Source organism: Cervus canadensis, chromosome 2, assembly GCF_019320065.1.
Source record: "Cervus canadensis isolate Bull #8, Minnesota chromosome 2, ASM1932006v1, whole genome shotgun sequence".
Classification (NCBI taxonomy): Eukaryota; Metazoa; Chordata; class Mammalia; order Artiodactyla; family Cervidae; genus Cervus; species Cervus canadensis.
In genome coordinates, this window is record NC_057387.1 from 109833479 (window position 1) to 109852232 (window position 18754).

At 48.4% G+C, this 18754-nt stretch overlaps 1 protein-coding gene across 5 annotated transcripts in view; it reads left to right on the top strand.

Annotated features, from left to right (window-relative positions):
- AGAP1 (ArfGAP with GTPase domain, ankyrin repeat and PH domain 1) overlaps nt 1–18754 on the top strand; it is a 574797-nt gene that overhangs the window by 346242 nt on the left and 209801 nt on the right. For all 5 annotated transcript variants that reach the window (XM_043462059.1, XM_043462060.1, XM_043462057.1 and 2 more), the window contains exon 10: nt 16828–16932. In XM_043462059.1, coding sequence (XP_043317994.1) covers nt 16828–16932 — 105 coding nt within the window. The remainder of the gene's footprint in view (nt 1–16827; nt 16933–18754) is intronic.

Consider the following 18754-nt stretch of genomic DNA (forward strand, 5'->3'; position numbering starts at 1 on the left):
CCTGCAAACAAGTGAATGCAGGTCTGGGCTTTACTCCTCACTGGTCGTATGAAAGAAAGTGAAAGTCGCTCAGTCCGACTCTTGTGACCCCATGGACTATACAGTCCATGGAATTCTCCAGGCCAGAATACTGGAGTGAGTTGCCTTTCCCTTCTCCAAGGAATCGTCCCAATCCAGGGATTGAACCCAGGTCTCCTGCATTGTAGCTGGATTGTCATATGACCTTACTCAATTATTTAACCTTCATGAAATGTTTTACCGTCCGTGGTGATGGTTGTTATGTGTTATGTGTTATGGTTATGTGTTCATTTGTTCAACAAGCATTTCTTAAAAGTTTGCTATGTGCCAGGTTATAGGAAACAGCAGTGAGCAGAGGAGAACGGTGCCTCCCCCGGTGAAGCCGGAGCCCGACAGGGAGGATCAGATGTTATCTGGACGGGCAGCACGATCAGATAGAACGTGAGCTACATAGTCACACCCTACTTTTGGTATTCACATTACGAAGAATTTAAAAAAAAAAGTGCAGTTAAACTTAATAATACATTTTGTTTGACCGAGCCTGTCGCAGATAACCTATATAAAGAGTTCTCCTCGTTTACTGCTGAACTCTCAGAACCTGGCGTGTGGTTTACACCTACAGCCGATGTGAGAACTGACCACAGGCGGGGTCCGCGCTTCTCACTCGGGGCTCACAGTGGCCCGGCTGGGCAGAGCAGGTCCAGAGCTGAGGGTGCTTAAGCTGAGGACGGGGAGGAGGCAGCGTGAGGAGGGGAGTCTCCTGCAGATGGCTCTGCAGAGGTGCCTTGCTTGGCGACAGCTCTCACCAGTTTGGCAGCGCTGCTGGAGGAAGCCTGGTGTAGGTGTGATGAGGAGCTCTGGCCTGAATAGGGTAGGAATAGAGTCTCCCGGGGACCCTGGAGAGAGCTGTCCACAGCCGTGGGTGAGGCCTTCCAGGGGAAAGCTTGGAGAGAAACCAGCTCTGAGCAGGGGTGGTGCCCGAGTCAGGTGGGCGAGAAATTGGTAGACCAGAAAATCCCATGGATGGAGGAGCCTGCTAGGCTACAGTCCATGGGGTCGCAGAGTCGGACACAGCTGAGTGACTTCACACACACACACACACACAGGAGAGATTAGACAGAAGCAAGAACAGAGTGTGTCCCAGGAGAAGACATTTAGAAGTGTTTGTCTAGAGAGAAAAGACCCATCTCCCTGCAGAAGACTAATACATGGTCGTGTCTGACTCTCTGAGACCCCATGGACTGCAGCATGCCAGGTTCCTCTGTCCTTCACCGTATGCTGGAGTTTACTCAGATTCATGTCCATCCAGTTGGTGATGCCATCCAGCCATCTCATCCTCTGTCACCCCCTTCTCTTGCCTTCATCTTTCCCAGCATCAGGGTTTTTCCAGGGATTCGGCTCTTTGCATCAGGTGGCCAAAGTACTGGAGCTTCAGCTTCAATATCAGTCCTTCCAGTGAATATTCAGGGTTGATTTCCTTTAGGATTGACTGGTTTGATCTCCTTGCTGTCCAAGCAGCTCTCAAGAGTCTTCTCCAGCACCCCAATTGGAAAGCATCAATTCTTCAGCACTTATGCTTCTTTCTCGTCCAATTCTCACATCCATACGCTACTGGAAAAACCATAGCTTTGGCTATACATAGTTAATGTAGATGTGAAATCTACTCGTAGCTCACCTGATGTAACACACTCGATTTCCACGCCCCCACACACCCCAATCCCATGCACACTAATAGATGCCCTGGGGTGTATAGTATATGTGCTGGTGACTGGGTTTAGGGATCCTTTGCTTGGATAAAGAAGCAGCCACAGGTTTTTCTATTTTTAGTGCAGAATTCCCCTTGCCATGTCCATCTCTGTGTAGTGTTTTGGGCAGTGCCCACCGTCTGTCGCAAGGAGGGGTCCCTCCACCCCTGGCCTCATGTCACCGGTCTGGACACTGGGTTTTCCTGGCTTTCAAGTCGGGAGACTGAATTCAATTTGATTTTCTTTAGTGAAAAACAAAACACCTCACCTACTCGGAGCTAGCAGAGTCCATCTCCAGCCTGTGGTTTTGTTTGTGGTTCTCACCTCCAGGGGTGGTCTGGGTGGGAGGTCGGGACCAGCCCAGGATGGAGCGTGGTGATGGAGCAGTCCTGCTCGGTCATGCACCCTCAGGGCCCCCAGACAGCGGTCAGTGTCAAGGGGCGGCCGCAGAGACGTCCCCTGGCTGAAGCTCTCATCACAGCTGCTGAAACACCAGTGTCAGACGGAGGCAGGGTGAGAGGGAAGGAAAACAAGGCGATCAAGATATAATGTTAACTGGAAAAATCAAGAAGGGTCTGTCCATCCTGGCGGGAATAGGTTTTTTCTTCCTGTCTTTTCTTTCGATGTGAGAACTGTTTTTGGTTCTTGTTTTAAATTATTCCAGTATGTAATAGGCTCATTGTTGTTATTTTTTCCCTGACCCTGTTAGAAGAATTCATTTGGTTCTTGCTGGGACTTCATATTCAGCCATAATTCAGCCATCATTCACCTGAAGTACACATCTCTTCAGCATTCCTCAGGTCAACGTGGTTTTTTAAAAAGTGGGGTGAAAAAAACCCAACAAACTTTTTTCCCTTCTCTATCATTGTTCTCTATCTTGTTATTCAGTTAACATGGAATTAAATTGGATTCTGTGTCCATCATTATTAAAATGTGAAGTGTGTCGGTCACAAGGCATCCATTCCGGGGCAGTTGGCTGAATAATTCTTTTCTTTATTATCCCAAATTACTGCTGAGCTCTGGAGAGGGGAGCAGTTTAGCCAATTATTGCCATTTGAGCTGGATTTGTGGGTGATTAGCTCCTGGTCGAATCCAGTCCCGGCCGGCGCTTTGAAGCCGCGCCGTGTGATTTTCTCAGCGGTGAGGTAGGAATCGGCAGCTAATGACAGGAAGGTCGTGCGGGTGAGCTGACCCGCGCGTGGTGCGGGCTTGGGTTTCGCAAATAGGGCATCCACAATAACAAGTATGTCACTAACCCCGCCGTGCATAATCGGGGCTTTATAGGATTGCCGGAGATGCTGACAGCTCAATTAAAGTGGGACCCTTTGTACCCTGCAACCTGGCAGAATGACAGAAATATTACTAACCAGAAAGGGGAGGGCATCACGAGACGGGGCGGGGGGCGCTGGTTAGAGATCCCCAATCCTCGCCTGGTCCCTTGGCCCCCTCCCCCACCTCCCTCCGCAGGCTGGAGCGGAGCCTCCCCCGTTTGTGGTTTAGTAGAGCCTCTGGAAGGGGGCCTTGGAGGCAGATATCACTATTCCAAAAAATGAGCTCAGCTAAGATGGGCTTCCTGCTGTTTCTATGGAAACACTCTAAACTGGGTGGAAAGTTAAAATGGAGGAGTCGGGGCAAAGCTTGCAGCTCCTGGTCAAGTCAATCCGTCTCCTTTTACCAACACTGACGTCCAAGCCTCACGTGTATGAGTTTGCTAGAATCTTTTTCCATTTGAGGTGGGTCTGGGGAAGCCAGTTAATTGAGGTTATTTTCTTGCATAGAATGAACTGTTATTACTGGTTTTCCTCTCGCACTAAAGAGTATTTTCTACACCTAGAGCCACAGGCTGTTTTGATCCGCAGTATATGTAGTCTTGTCATTTTTGTCACACTTGCTTTTTCCTTGTTAAACCTCTCATGTGGGTCACTCATCCTGATTTGATTGGAGGGCGTTTTAATTGAGTGGTGGGGTTTTACACCCTCCCCGCCTTATTATTTTTGGTTTCGGATTTTTTGATGGATTGCTTTGATATATGGAGACATGCTGGGTTTTGGAGCTGTTATATAACTAGGAACATCTATAAATTGGGGTGATTATGTAGGGCTAGCCTGTGCAAGCTCAGAAAGACCTGGTTCCCCAGCATTCCCAGTCTGTTGGTGTATGCTGGATCTGAGGTGCCTCACAGACACCCAGGGAACACGGCCTGCTGGGAGTGAAAAGTGAGGCTCCAGTGAGCTGGGATTTGAGAGCTGAAGATGCCGTCTGTCGTGGGGACCTACGGGGCATGCGTGGTGAGCCCAGGCTGTACCACCTGCTGGGCTTGGCGCTGGTGGACCCGACCACTTCTCTTTGCTGCAGCAACTCACAACCTGTCTGCCCACCACTCCACTAGTGTTTCAGGGCTGCTGTCACCAAGTACTGTTGCAGAACCGAACTTGGGTCTGCTCTTCCACAGTGAAGCCAGTCTAGGGACACAGGGCTGTGGTGAAGGAAAGTAAGGTTTCCTGCGGGAGCTAAGCAAGGAGTCCAGGCAGCTTGTGCTCAGAAGACCCAAATTCACTGATGGCCTTCAGGGACAGGCGTTTAAAACCAGGGTCGGGGAGGCGGGGTGTGGGGTGTGATCGGCCCGTGGACAGTCTTCTGATTGGTTGGTAATGAGGTAATCGGGACTCAGCATCATTAGCCTTCTGGCTGCAACAGGTCTGTGGTCTCCATGCTGTGGGCAGCTTCCAGTTAACTTCTCCCACCTGGTCGGGGTTTCGTTATCCGCCAATCAGCTGAGAGGACTTAGTGCAGAATGCTGTTACCTGTCACCCCGGAGGAGGAACTGAAGCTCCCTGACTTTGTTTAATGGCTGAAGAATTTGTTGTTTTGTCTTGCTTGATAGCTTTCTTTCTGCATTGCTTTTCCCTTCTCTGATTAAATGTATTTAAAACGTTTATTAAGCTTCTTCTACAGACACGGGGCAGGCAGAGGACATGTGGTGGGGGGAGGTCAGTGCGTGGGGCATCGTCCCGGGGAGGCCCTGACGGGTCCTGCTTGGTTCCAGTCCCGTGGACTAGGGGGCTTAAAAAGAGTCATTCATTTTCTCACAGTCCTGAAGCCTGGAAGTCCGAGGTCACGGTGATGCCTTCCTTCCAAGGCCTCTCTCCCTGGTTTGGGGCTGGTCGTCTCTCCCCGTGTCTTCACACCAGTTTCACTCTGTGTGTGCCCGTGTCCGAATCTCCTCCCATAAGGACACCTGTCACATGGGGTTAGGGCCCATCCTAAAGGCCTCATTAACCACAGGCTCTTCAAAGGCCTTGTCACCCAATGCAGTCACGTTTGAGGGACTGGGCTTAGGACTTCAGCATCAGAATCAGGGAGGCTGTAATTCAGCCCAGAACAGCCACTGTCGAAGGGACCAGGTGATGCTTGTTTCAGTAGAGGTTATGGAAGCCCAGTTTCCATAAGTGTAACAGGGTCTTCCCCAGGAATGGCAAGGAGTAAGGGGAGCATGCAAAATGGGAACTAGGGGGGAAATAGCAGGATGTGCCAATTTTAAATTAAGTCAGTGGCTGCTGATGGCTTCTGTGTGGTTCCAGGGCCAGAGAGTAAGTGTTCTAGGCTTTGCAAGTCACATCATCTTTCCTGCAACTCCTGAACTGTACGTGCCATGTAAAGCAGCCATATGTAAGGACGGACATGACCACGTTCTGATGAAACTTTATTTACAGAAAAGAGGCGGAAGGTAGATTTGGCTCACAGGACAGACTTTGCCAGCCCCAGTCCTGCAGGATTCCCAATGCGAACAGTCTCTGTAGGGTGCACTGGCCTTGAGATTCCTGTTGAAACAAGAATGAGCCCGAGGCTCAGGTTTTTACATCCAACTCTCCAGAAGGGGAGTTCGCAGCGTCAGCTCGGTCCAGTGTGTAAGTGATGCAGGGATGCGAGCGGAGGAGGGTGCAGACCCCACCCCTGCAACAGACACTTCTGTGCATGAATTTCCACTCCTTTGGGTCCAGGCATGTATGTTCCTCTAAAGTGTGTATTTGTTTCTGCAAGCGACAGCTTGGCATAATGAGAAAGCAGGAACAGGATGGATAGAGAGTGAAGTTCTGTTCTGGAAAAGCAGGCTACTGGGGAGACAAGCGGGGAGTGACACCAGATCAGGGGTGGGGGGCTTCTGTAGGAGCCCCTGACCAGGGAGAAGAATGTCCCTGTCCCTCATATGATCATCTGAACACTCTGCTTCCCCAGTTTCTAGTGATGAAATGCATCTCTCAACCAAATGCGCTTTTCTAGTTTATTTTTAAGTCGGCGAAACACAAGTAGTAGTTGTTGTTGTTGCTCAGTCACTCAGCCGTGTCCGACTCTTTGCGACCCCATGGACTGCAGCACGCCAGGCCTCCCTGTCCTTCACTATCTCCCGGAGCTTGCTCAAACTCATGACCGTCGAGTCAATGATGCCATCCAACCATCTCATCCTCTGTCCTCCCCTCCTCCTCCTGCCCTCAATCTTTCCCAGCATCAGGGTCTTTTCCAGTGAGTCAGCTCTTCACATCAGGTGGCCAAAGGATTGGAGCTTCAGCTTCAACGTCAGTTCTTCCAGTGGTTTCCGTTAGGATTGATTGGTTTGATCTCCTGCTGTCTAAGGCACAAATAGATAAGTTTAATACATTTTATGGGAACAATCTTGATGAGAGTAAAAGTACTGAATGCAAATGTGAAACTTAAGTGATTGGTGATGATACTCTTTGACTATTGTAAAGATGCCAGCTTTCCTCTGTGATATTTTAGAAATTCATAGAAACCTTGAACTGCTATCAGGAGAATCGACTCAAAACTACTAAGAACGGGAATCGTCATGACACTGAGGCACCCTTAACAGTGTCCCTTACAGAACCAAAGAAGGATGCAAACAGCACTTCTTTTTTTAGAAGCAGCAATATGAAACATTTCTGAACTTGTGTGAATGGATTCAAACCCTGGAAAAACTACCATCTTTTTAAACTTGATAATTAGGGAGCTGTCGTACACCCTCCAGTGCAGTGGGATAATTCAATTTATATGACTGCTGAATCACACGCGGACTCTCCTTTGCTTTCAGTCAAATGTGTGTGTGGCCTCCAGTGGCTGTTAAAGCAGATGAGAAATGCTGCCTCTGAGCGAAGATCAGCGCTTCATGGATGTGTCTGCTGATGGTCTGATCTTTCCGTGGCTCAGCCTGCTGCGGGCGGGTCCTCCCTTGCCTCGTAGGACCCTGGCCGTTAAATGTTCTCCTGGTGTCGTGATGCTCTCTGGGCTCTCAGGCACCAAGGCCACTGGTCCCCGAGACTTAAAACAAAGACTGATTTGCCTGCTTAAGACCCCCAGCCTTGAACGCAGTCAGTAAATCTTTGTTGGTAAATAATTGCTATCGAGCAGAGTTTTAATATAAATTTATGAGTGGTGTTTTATCACAGCTTGGGGCTGCAACGGGCACTGAGTGATGGATTTCAGAAGCCACTTACATTCATTACATTAACTTTGTAAGTTATTTAAAGCTTGTATACTTAACATTGCTTTTGGCTTTCAGTGACCTCTTGGGACCAGGCAGGACTACACACAGCTAATAAAGAGATTGCAGCTGAAAAGACAATTCTACTCTTTGCTCCACTGTAGAAAGTGGTCCTTGGGCCAAGAAAGCAAGAAATGCCTGCCTGGAGTCTGATGTTGTGGTTGTAGATCATTAAAAAATCAGCCTTTCTGGGGCATCAAAGAACAAAATGGTAACAATTAGACCAGCATTTGCCATTTCCAAGTAAGAGAAGGGGAATCTGAAATGGGAGGAAGCCCATCAATTTCTTACTGTGCAAACAGGCCAAAGATGTTGAAAGCTTTGCAGTTGGTCTGGAGGGTGAAATGATTGACAGGGAGGCGGCATTAATGCGTCTGGTTTTGAGCACAGACTACTGCTTCTGGCTCTTGTGCCGCAGTGGTTATCTGCTGCCAGGGATCAACTCACATCAGAGTGGTTTAAAGCAGTAGCCATTTTCTTATTGCTCATGATTCTGTGGGTCAGGAATCTGGACCTGGGATGTTGGAGACAGCTCATCTCTGCCCACAAAATGCCTTCTAGGGCTGGGATGCCCATGGTGATTCCATCACTTGTATCAGTGTATCAGCAGACGTGGCTCCTGTTGGCAGGGGGTTGATGCCTACTGGTCAGTGACAACTGTCCCATACATGAGACCCACATTCTTCCTGTGTGGTCTCAGGGTCTCTGCCTCTCTGTGTCTCTGTCTTCCTAGCAATATGGTCCAGTTTCTTTTAAGGATATGCTGGGGCTCCCAAGGGCATAAAAACAGGAGCATGTTAGGCCTCCTTCAGGCTTTGGCCAGAATAATAGCATCACTTCCAGCACATTCTATTGGTTAAATTGAGTCTGGGGTCCCGGGACGACACAGCAAGCTGGGTTTTTGAGGGTCATCTTTGTAGACTTGACTGCTTCAGTCTGCCCTCGCAGCTGCAAAACACCCTCACCCTGATTCACAGGGTCTCATTCCGTATGGCATCAGGCTTCCATCCAAGACTGTCACCCACGTCAGGTATGCATGTAGATGAGGCTCCTGGGGTAGAATCCTTTCCGTCTGAGGACCAGGTACTCAAGAGATAAGTAATGTTCCACATATGCACATTCACACGGTACTGATACACAGGAGCTGATGCCTTATTCCCAGAAGGAGAGGGACCGGACACCTGTAGCTGTTTCTCATCCCCAGTTCTGAACCCAGCCGGGCACCCAGTCTGCCCTTCTCTGGGCAAGGGGATGTTATGCTCCCAGGGGCATCCTCCTGGGTCCTGGTCTCTGTCTGAGTCGACCTTCCTCCTCCATAACTAGTGGCCTGTGTTCATAGCTACGTAGCTTCCTCAGCCTGCTTCCTGCTGTACTTGGGTTGGAAGCCCAGAACCTCTTTTCATTTTGAACCTTCTCTGTGCTTTTTAGTCCAAAGTGGTGTAATTCCTTAAAAAAAAAAAAAAAAAAACCTCATGGGTGTCTTTTGTATCAAATTACAAATTCTGTCCATTAGACAAAGGCCAGTCTACACATCCCTGTCTCTGATCCACAGGTCTTCTCTAACATGAAGGGCCTACCTTAAATCTTTCTGAGTTCTGGAGAAAGGGGTCTGAATGACACACCTTGGTGGTGTCTATATTTTAAAATCACATCTCCTGGCATTCAGGGCTTCCCTGGTGGCTCAGATGGTAAAGAATCTGCCTGCCATGTGGGAGACCCCGGTTCGATCCCTGAGTCAGAAGATATGCTGGAGAAGGGAATGGCAACCCACTCCAGTATTCTGGCCTAGAGAATCCCATGGACAGAGGAACCTGGCGGGCTACAGTCCATGGCGTTGCAAAGAGAAGGACACGGATTAGCAATGAACAATTTCAGTTTTCACTCCTAGCATTCTCTGGATTCGATCTTTAATCTGAGGCCAGTTCCTATTCTCAGGGGTTTCTGCTAAAGAAGAAGCTGGGGCTGAGAAGACCGTTTTTCTCATGGTCTGGACCAGCAAGGTTTTGAAATCAGAAATATTTTTTCTAAGTCTGCTTGAAAACTACCTTGAATTCCTCTTCCTCCTCCCAAACTCAGCTGAGCAGGTAGTGTGTTTGGCATTCTGCTCTTAGCCAGGTCCATCCAGGGGTTCACTGGGCGCCCTGGCTATGCTGCACCTTCCCGCAGGGAGCAGATCTGCTAACTGCCCATCCCGCCAGTGCCCACGTCGGCCCCCTTTCTCCAGCCTCAGGGAGCATCTTCCTCACGGTCCTCCCAGCTACTTCGTCCCCCCAGCCTCGATCTGCTGCCTGCTTCCAAGCCAGTGCTACGTGTTTTTGACTTTTGTTACTGAAGTGCCAGATGCTACTTCTGTTTTTCTAATCTGTTTGTGCATAGGGCTTCCCTGGTAGCTCAGACGGGAAAGTGTCTGCCTGCAATGCCGGAGACCTGGGTTTGACCCCCGGGTTGGGAAGATCCCCTCGAGGAGGAAATGGCTACCCACTCCAGTACTCTTGCCTGGAAAATTCCATGGACGGAGGAGCCTGGTAGGCTACAGTCCATGGGGTCGCAGAGTCAGACACGACCGAGCAGCTTCACTTCTTCATGTGCATAGTACTCTCCTCCAAGACTTGTGTCTGTTAGTGGCTCAGTCGTGTCGGGTTCTTTGTGACCCCATGGACTGTAACTCGCCAGGGTCTTCTATCCATGGAATTTCCAGGCAGGAATACTGGAGTGGGTAGCCATTTCCTCCTCCAGGGGATCCTCTCCAACCCAGGGATCAAATCCAGGTCTCCTGCATTGCAGGCAGATTCCTTACCATCTGAGCCACCAGGGAAGCCCAAAACTTAATGATTTGAAAAAAGCTGTTATTATTTCTCATAATTCTGTGGCTCAGGACTATGGACAGAGCACAGTGTGGCTTCTTGGTTGGAGCTCCCCAAAGCAGAAGCTGTCAGAGTTTCTTTAGATTTAAACCCAATGTAGGGAGCATCACTTCACTGCTGCTGGGTAAGTTGAGTCTCAGGCATCCCCCAGTCAGTGTGGGATAATTCACACAGGGGCAGGAATAACACAAAGCCTGGTGCAAATGGAAGTTATCTTGAGAACAGCTACCAGGCTGGCTGTGTGCCCTGGGTAAGCTACATACCCTCTGTGTGCCTCAGTGGCCTCGTCTGTAAAATGGGGATAATCAGAGTAATTACCAGCAGGTGGTCATAAGCTTTTGGGGGGGGGGGGGCGGGGTAATTCTTAACTTGTGAGGCTCTTAAAGCAGCATCTGGCTCACAATGAGCCCAATATTGTTTTGAAATAAAATTTTTTTTAAAACAGACGCATAAGCCATACAGGAGTCAAATAAAACATTAACCATAATTGACATCTACACTGGGGTCGATGGTCAGTGAGAAACAGTCTGAAGCAGGAAATCGTTTTTACATGTACAAAAGTGGCATCTGAAAGATAGACCGAGGATACATTTTGACATTCTGCCGTGCGGTTTTGCCCTGGGTCACGCAGGATCAAAGGGACTTAGGATCAGCAGGACTGTCTACGCTCGCCGAGGGTTCTGCCCGCCCGCTTGTCTCTGGCAGAGCGCCTTCCGGCCTCTGTCATCTTCTAGCTGGTGGGATCACGGCTTCACGTCCTTCAAAAGTTTAAAATGAACTATTTTTAGGGTTTTCCTTTTCCTTGGCGCTTAGAGTAGAAAGTGTGTGAGTTCGGGAAGGCAGAAGCACAGGGGGATCCAGTCTAGGGGCTCAGCCAGATGCAGTGAAGGGCTTCCTGGCATGTTTGAGCATTGTGGTTCACTGGTAGAAGTTTGTCCTAAAGGGAGGCTATGGGTTCTCCCCCTTTGGCACTTTGGGGGATCCTGACTGTGTTCAGAGGAGAACAAACCCTGTCAGAGCACTGGAACCTTTTGCTTCCAGAGTAGTTGGGGGCTAAGACCAGGCTTGGCTGTGTAGCTGTGATATCTTACTGGACATCTGTAGCAACTAGCCTTGGTCCCTTGAAGTCAGGGTATGCTGGGACAGGCTCTGCTCCAGACTTTCAGACCAACCCCCCCGCCCTTCCGCGCCGTCTCTGCTTACCCATGGACTCCTGCTCAGGCAGCTCAAGGGATCTAGACCAGTGGGCCCACTGTCCACAGGGATGCTCAAGCAGGGTGGCCCCACGCAGGGATCCTGCACAAAAGTTCATCTAGCAGATTTGGGACTGAATGTTTCACCTTTCAGAGCCTCTTGAGATTCTGCTATTCTGTGATTCCCACTTGATACAAATTACTCTTTAAAAATCAGTGTTCAGAATTAATTTAAGAAAGAAAAAAAAAATAGAAGCAACAGGAAACACGTCTTGAATCCACTGAAGCTGTTTCCTGAGTCTCCTCATTTGAAGTCCAACTGAACCTCTGATTACACGAGTTCGTCCTGCCTGCTGCCTCCGAAGCCCTAGCTTTCTACCGTAATTCATCAAACAGCTCGCCTCCCATCATGTTTTTCAGGATGGGGCTCTCTTCATTATTTACGGAGAGACCACCGAACATGCTGGTTTCTCCTGGTGTCGTGGCTGACCTTTACTAAAGGTTCACATGGATATGTGCACAAGTGGACCCTGACGTCTAGAGCTGTGGGCATTAATCCAGGACTCCCCTTCCAGGAAGTGAAAGGCCGTGGATGGCCGTTGTCTGGGTGATAGGATGGCGGTCCCATGTGGCCTGCTGTGAGTCCAGCGCCTTGGTCCAGACTCCGCTGCTGCCTTCTGCTGACTCTTGGCACGAGGTCACAAACACAGAGGGGCCTGCGTCTGACCTGCGCATGTGTTGGGCTTGGCCTGAATTACACGCAGATAGTGTATAATCCATTGCCGACATTCTACAATAAGGAGCTGTCCCTAAAGCTCCAGTTTTTCTCTCTCTTGACTCATCATGAGATCTGGAAACGTAGACACAAACTCTGCGTTCCCTGCACAGTTCAGGGAGGCGGTTCCTGGAAGGGTGGCCTCACTGGGCCTCGGTGAGCCTCCATCAGGAGATCTGACCTTCTCCACTCGCAACAGCCCTGACCACCCCTTCCTGGAATTTTTTAGTAGCCTTGAGATGTGCTTCCATAAATTCCTCATTGCGGTCTCCCCTCTCTCAAGGACACTCAGTGTTTAGGACATTCTCAGGGTACTCTTAAGATTCAGCAAACAGAAACTTCTTCCCCTGGGTCCACGTGCAGTAGATTTTAGGGGGCACATTTGAATCTTCCTGTTAGGAGGGTGCTTGTCATTTCTTTCATTGTGTGAATATGAAATACCAGTACCAATCGGCCACCGCCCCTCAGGAGTGGAATCCGACCTGAGTGACCTGAGGATCCTGGATGACCCGCCGCTCTTGGGTTGGGGATTTGTGCCAGGAGAGAAGGACCTGGTGCTTTGGGACTGAAGGCTTTGGGCTGAGCCATGGCGGGGACACTGGTAGGCTCGACCGCGGTGGTCATTTCCAGGTCTGAACTTAGCAGCCCGCAGTGCTAACAGCAGGAGTGGAGAGGGCAGGGTGGCTGATCCCATCACTTCCCATCAGCTAATGAGCGCCCTCACCTCTGTGGTCAGAGTTCACGTCCGAACCAAGGGAGCAGTAATAGCAGCAGCCCCTGCCTTGCTGCTGACGGGGGACGAGTGAGCGAGAGAACGCGCGACGATGCTTAGAAATGCGTCAGCACGTGCTCAGGCCACTTAAAGAATCGTGCACCTTACCTGGTCCCCCTCTGCCCAGACTGGCATCCGGGCGGCCCCGACGTGTGTGTACGTGTGAAGTGAGGAGCCAGGCAGCCACTCGGTCAGTCCCCACCTGGTGTCTGACGGGGGGAATGATAAACCCAGCTGGGGCCAAGACTGAAGGACAGAAATGAGACTCGGAGCACACCAGAGTGGTCTTCAGGCCTGCTGAATTCTGCAGTGTTTGAATAGTGCAGGTAATCAGAGATAATCCTCTGAGGTGAACCACGGGGTTTATTTAAGATTGTAAAGATTTGGATTTTTTTTTTTTTTAGCAAGATATTGTTTTCCTAGCACCCAATAAATTGCCTAATTTAAGTCCCCAGAAAACTATGATGTCCCCTCTTCACTTGGCCTCCTGGTGAATTGTCCCTTTATTCCCTCAAGAAAGGAGTCTTCATTCCCCTCACGAGGCCGTGCAGGACTTGCTCCTGAAAGTGCCCCGAAGACGGCCTGAGGACTCCTGTGTGTCCCTCTTCACGGAGCCCCGGAGTGGGACCTTCGGCCTGTCTTGCATTTGAGGAAGAAAGGAAAAGCTTTCTGAGGAGGACCTCCTTGGTGGTCCAGTGGCTGGCTCTGCACTCCCAACACGGGGGGCACAGGTTCGATCCCTGGTCAGGGAACTAGAGCCCACGGCTGCAGCTGAGACCCGGCACAGCCAAATGAATAAATGAATGAATATAGTAAAATATCTTTAAAAAGAAAAGGCTTTCTGAAACACCAGGGCAGCTCTTAGCCAATGATAACACACAGTAACCCTGGCCCCTGGTATTGCTGGAATTCCATCTGAAATGGAGGGTGGGAAAATGTGAGCCTACAGAAGAACTTGTTTATATGTGTGTGTGTGTGTGTGTGTGTGTGTGTATAATTTTATTTGGCTTTTTAAAAATGTGTATAATTTTGTTTATTTATTTGGCTGTAGTGGGTCTTGCTGCTACTCACGGGCTTTCTCTGTTTGCAGCGGGCAGGCTCCTCATGGCGGCGGTGGCTTCTCTGGTTTCGGATCAGGGGTTAGTCTGGGGCACACGGGCTTCAGTGCCTGTGGCGCGTGGCATCTAGAGTGTGGGCTCAGTAACTCTGGGTATGCAGGCTTGCTTTCTCCATGGCACGTGGGAGCTTCCCAGACCAGGGGTCGAACCAGTGTCCCCTGCATCAGCAGGTGGGTTCTTAACCACCACACCACCAGGGAAGTCCCTGTGTCAGACTTTGTTAGGCTAAGTTTTAAAATCGTAGAAATCCCACTGGGGGGGGACATTTAATGATGTTAGGTGGTTGCTTTTTCATCGCCACTAATTCACTGTCACTAATTGAGACCCCATATACACACTAGTTCTTACTGTGCCCTGAAACCTGTATCACCTCCGATGGTAGCTAACGTTTTTCTGTGGAGCTCGTTCGCTTTGTTGGTCTCAGTGCCCTGTTTGGTTTATATAGGATTAGATTCCAAGAAATCCAGGTCTGCAGCTTTATGTCATGTGCTTATTTAAATAAGAACTTGCAAAAAAAATGATCTTCCAAAGGTTTACTTGTTAGTTGCCTCAAAGTCTGAAATGTTTTCCCTCAGAAACAATAAACTTTGTGGTCAGAGTCCCCAGGTGGCTCAATTCAGTTCAGTTCAGTTCAGTTGCTCAGTTGTGTCTGACTCTTTGCAGCCCCACAGACTGCAGCATGCCAGGCCTCCCTGTCCATCATCAACTCCCAGAGTTTACTCAAACTCATATTCATTGGGTCGGTGATGCCATCCAGCCATCTCATTCTCTGTCATCCCCTTCTCCTCCTGCCTTCAATCTTTCCCAGCATCAGGGTCTTTTCCAATGAGTCAGTTCTTCGCATCAGGTGGCCAAGGTATTGCAGTTTCAGCTTTAGCATCAGTCCTTCCAATGAACACCCAGGACTGATCTCCTTTAGGATGGACTGGTTGGATCTCCTTGCAGTCCAAGGGACTCTGAAGAGTCTTCTCCAACACCACAGTTCAAAAGCATGAATTCTTCAGTGCTCGGCTTTCTTTAATCCATTATTTGGCCATAAAAAAGCAATGTCATAATACTGGGAAACGGACTCAATGAACATGAGTTTGAGCGAACTCCAGGAAATGGTGAAAGACGGGGAAGCCTGGCATGCTGCAGTCCATGGGGTCACAAATGCAATAGGCTTCTGCAGTCCATGCAAAAAAAAAAAAAAAGGCCTTCTTGGTTGTTTCTTGTACTTTGGTTCCTGGTTGATAGAATTAGGAGGTGAATGGGGGCTGGTAAAAGTTCTCCGGAGGCCTCACCTCCTTAGGGTGTCAGACTCTGTCTCAGACTGACTGTTTTCTCTCTGCCTCCATCTGGGTGAATTAACCCGCGTTAGTCTTAGTCTTTCTCGGCCATACTGATGATCGCGGGCTTCTCCTTGTCTTGGCTGTGCTGGCTGTCATCGCGGCACGCGGGCAGGCTTCTCTCGCTGTGGGGCACAGGCTCCAGAGCACGCGGGCTCAGCAGTCCCAGTGTGCTGGCTTCTCTGGTTCTGGTGCACCTGGGCTCAGTTGCTCCAATGCATGTGGAATCTTAGTTTCCCGACCAGGGATCAAACCCACGTCCCTGCTTTGGAAGACGGATTCTTAACCACTGGACCCCAGGGAAGCCCTGATCACATTAATAAGTGAGCAGCAAGAGGAAGAGCAAGGAGGGAGGTTCTCCTGTTCCCCTTCATTTCTGTGGACGGGAGTTAGACAAATCCAGATGTGAAAGCTCAAGTTTAAAACTGACTTGATTAGGAGGGCGTGGGGCTTCCCTGGTGACTCAGATGGTAAAGAATCTGCCTGCAATGCAGGAGACCTGGGTTCGTTTCCTGGGTTATGAAGATCCTCTGGAGAAGGGAACAGCAACCCACTCCAGTATTCGTGCCTGGAGAATCCCATGGGCAGAGGAGCCCGGCGGGCCACAGTCCATGGTCACACACAGGCAGACACGGCTGAAGCAACTCAGAACACGTGCGTGCAGGAGGGCCTGAAGCCCCAACAGGGAGAGAGAAAGTGCAGACTCAAGGTGCTGGGCCTGGCAGAGCTCAGGCTGCCTCCGGTTTTCTTCACTCAAGAAAGCCTAGAAATGAGACAGAAGGTTTGCTGGGAACTGGTAGTAAAAACAAGAGCAAATTCTCATCAGTCATCTAAGGAAGACTGGATTAAATATACTTGTGTGTCGGTTTCAAGTGTTGAATGGTTTTTAAGAAGCTCTAATATGATTTCATTAAAAATGGATTAAAGTAAATTATACACAGTTCATCTGTTAAATGCCATTGCTAAGTTTGCAAATGGAATTTCATTTTTAATAAATTAAGATCTGAAGTGAAAAACTGTAAAACAAAATGTTCTTATTTGTAAATATCGTAAAGGAAGAATATGGTTAGTGTCTTATTTTTAGAAAAGGAAATTTACAGTCCTTTTTAATACCTTTAGGAGCTGCATGTGCTTACAGCTTAGTTATAGGAAAAGGTATGATATATCACATCACAATGGTTTGTATTATATTGGTTGAACCAATGGCACATTTTAGCACTCGTTAATGTCACAATATTAAGTTCTGCACTCACATACACAAAAGGAAATTGGTTGGATGTATATATATTTTTTGGAAAAGAAAGGGGAAAACTGAATGACCAAGCCAAAAATAAGTGTCATTTCCATTTTAAGATGGCAAAGGGAAAATGGAAGTTCACCAATTTAAAAGTTACCTATGTGCCTACTCTTTTTTAAAATACGTACGCAGGACTTGATGGTTTATGTTAACTTCCGCCTGTCTTCTTTTTCGCTTGTAGGGCATGCTGCTGAAGCGCAGTGGCAAGTCGTTAAACAAGGAATGGAAGAAGAAGTACGTCACCCTATGTGACAACGGGGTGCTGACCTACCACCCGAGTTTACATGTGAGTGTCGCTCCCGTGGAGAAGTTAGAGGCACTGGGCTGTGGGGGCACGGGGGGGTCCACGCACAGTCAAGCCTTTCAGCTCCGTTGGAGGTTAAAGTACCGTTTTATTTTATTTTAGATTATTCCTTTTTCTAATTAGTAAAATTTACTTTTAAACCAAAATGAGTATTTTCTAATATTATGAATTTTACATCTTATTATAATACGAACAGAATGAAAGTTACTTTCTTAATAGAGCATTCCTTTAATAGTATGTAGTCTTCCTCTTTCCCAAATTAAAGATTTTGCCTTAAATTCTATTTTGATATTATATGTCAGTGTTCTTTTAGCTAATTTTTTTTTAACAGAATAACCCTTTATTTTCAGTCTGTATGGTGTTCTTATAGTAGTTCTTTTTTTTTTTTCCTTTTTTTTTTAAGTAAAGTAGTATTTTAAATGAGAGTAAAAGACAGGAACAAATAGTCAAAGAGAAAAGAGAAATCTATCTGAAAATCTAGACTAAAAGGAAACAACTACAGCAAGTCTACACACAAACAAGCTCCATTCTGAGGGTGAAATCACAAGCCCAGGTTGTTCGTGAGTCCTACAGAGTTAGCCCAGGTACCCAGCTGACACGATCGACCTACAGTACTGTACGCTAATAAGTTTATGGGCTTCCCAGGTGGCTCTGGTGGGAAAGAATCTGCCGGCCGATGCAGGAGACGCAAGAGACGCTTGTTCAGTTTGGGTTGGGCAGATCCCATGGAATAGGAAATGGCAACCCACTCCAGGATTCTTGCCTGGGAAATTCCAGGGGCAGAGGAACCTGGCAGGCTACAGGCCATGGGGTCACAAAGAGTCGGACACGATTCAGCACCATAGGTTTATAATACTTTTCTCCAAAAAATACATAAAAAACACAATGAGAAAAGCATTTTTAATCCTACAGTACAGTACCTTGGAAAGCACAGTGATACAGAACAACAGCTGGTACCTTCTCTGTAGTACCAGCGACATCAAGCTGCTCCCACGCTTGCTCCCAGACGTCCTGGGCCTGAAATAAAGATGCTGCGCTGCCGTCCTCTCCACAGTACTGCGCAGTAAGGTACACAAAAGCGCAACCACTTGTAGGGGACGAACGCGTGTGACAACGGACACCAGACACGTGGGCCAGGAACGTGACTGCACATGTGAACACCCAGTCGCATCTTAGAAAGTCCGCAACTGGACGGTTCTTTTGTAGGGAACCCACTGCGCACTGAAACCCAGGGTCAGCCTGAGCCGCTGAGAACAACAAAACCAAGGGTTGAACGCAACTCGTGTGTCAGAGTCAGTTTTTATTGTCCGCCAAGAACGCACGCCAGTTTGTAAGGCAGGTTCGTTTCCTCTGTGTAATGACATCTCTTATCCTGGTGATTTATATAAGGTAGAGGAAAAGACACGTGATTTCATTATTAGGAGAAATGTAGACGTCCTACCCATGGGGAGCTCTTTAGGAAAGCTTTGGTAAAACCTGAAGACAGTCGTTGCGGCTCTCCCAGACAACACATTCCATGAACCCTGCGTGACGTTGATCTGCCTTCACGTAGGTGTATGTGTAGATTAGAATATATATAGTATTAGGTGGTCATTTGACTACATCATTGTTAAGCACAACAACGTTAAGCTTTTAATTTTAAGTACTTTTTGAAAATTGCACTGTGATTAATGAGAAGTTAAAGATAAACATACCGAAGAAAATGTACTTCTCCCAGATATCCCCTAAGAAACGTGAGTGCTCACATTTTGAGGTGTATCCTAGCCGTGTCTACAGTCTATGCCTTTTCCTTCCACTGGCCTGC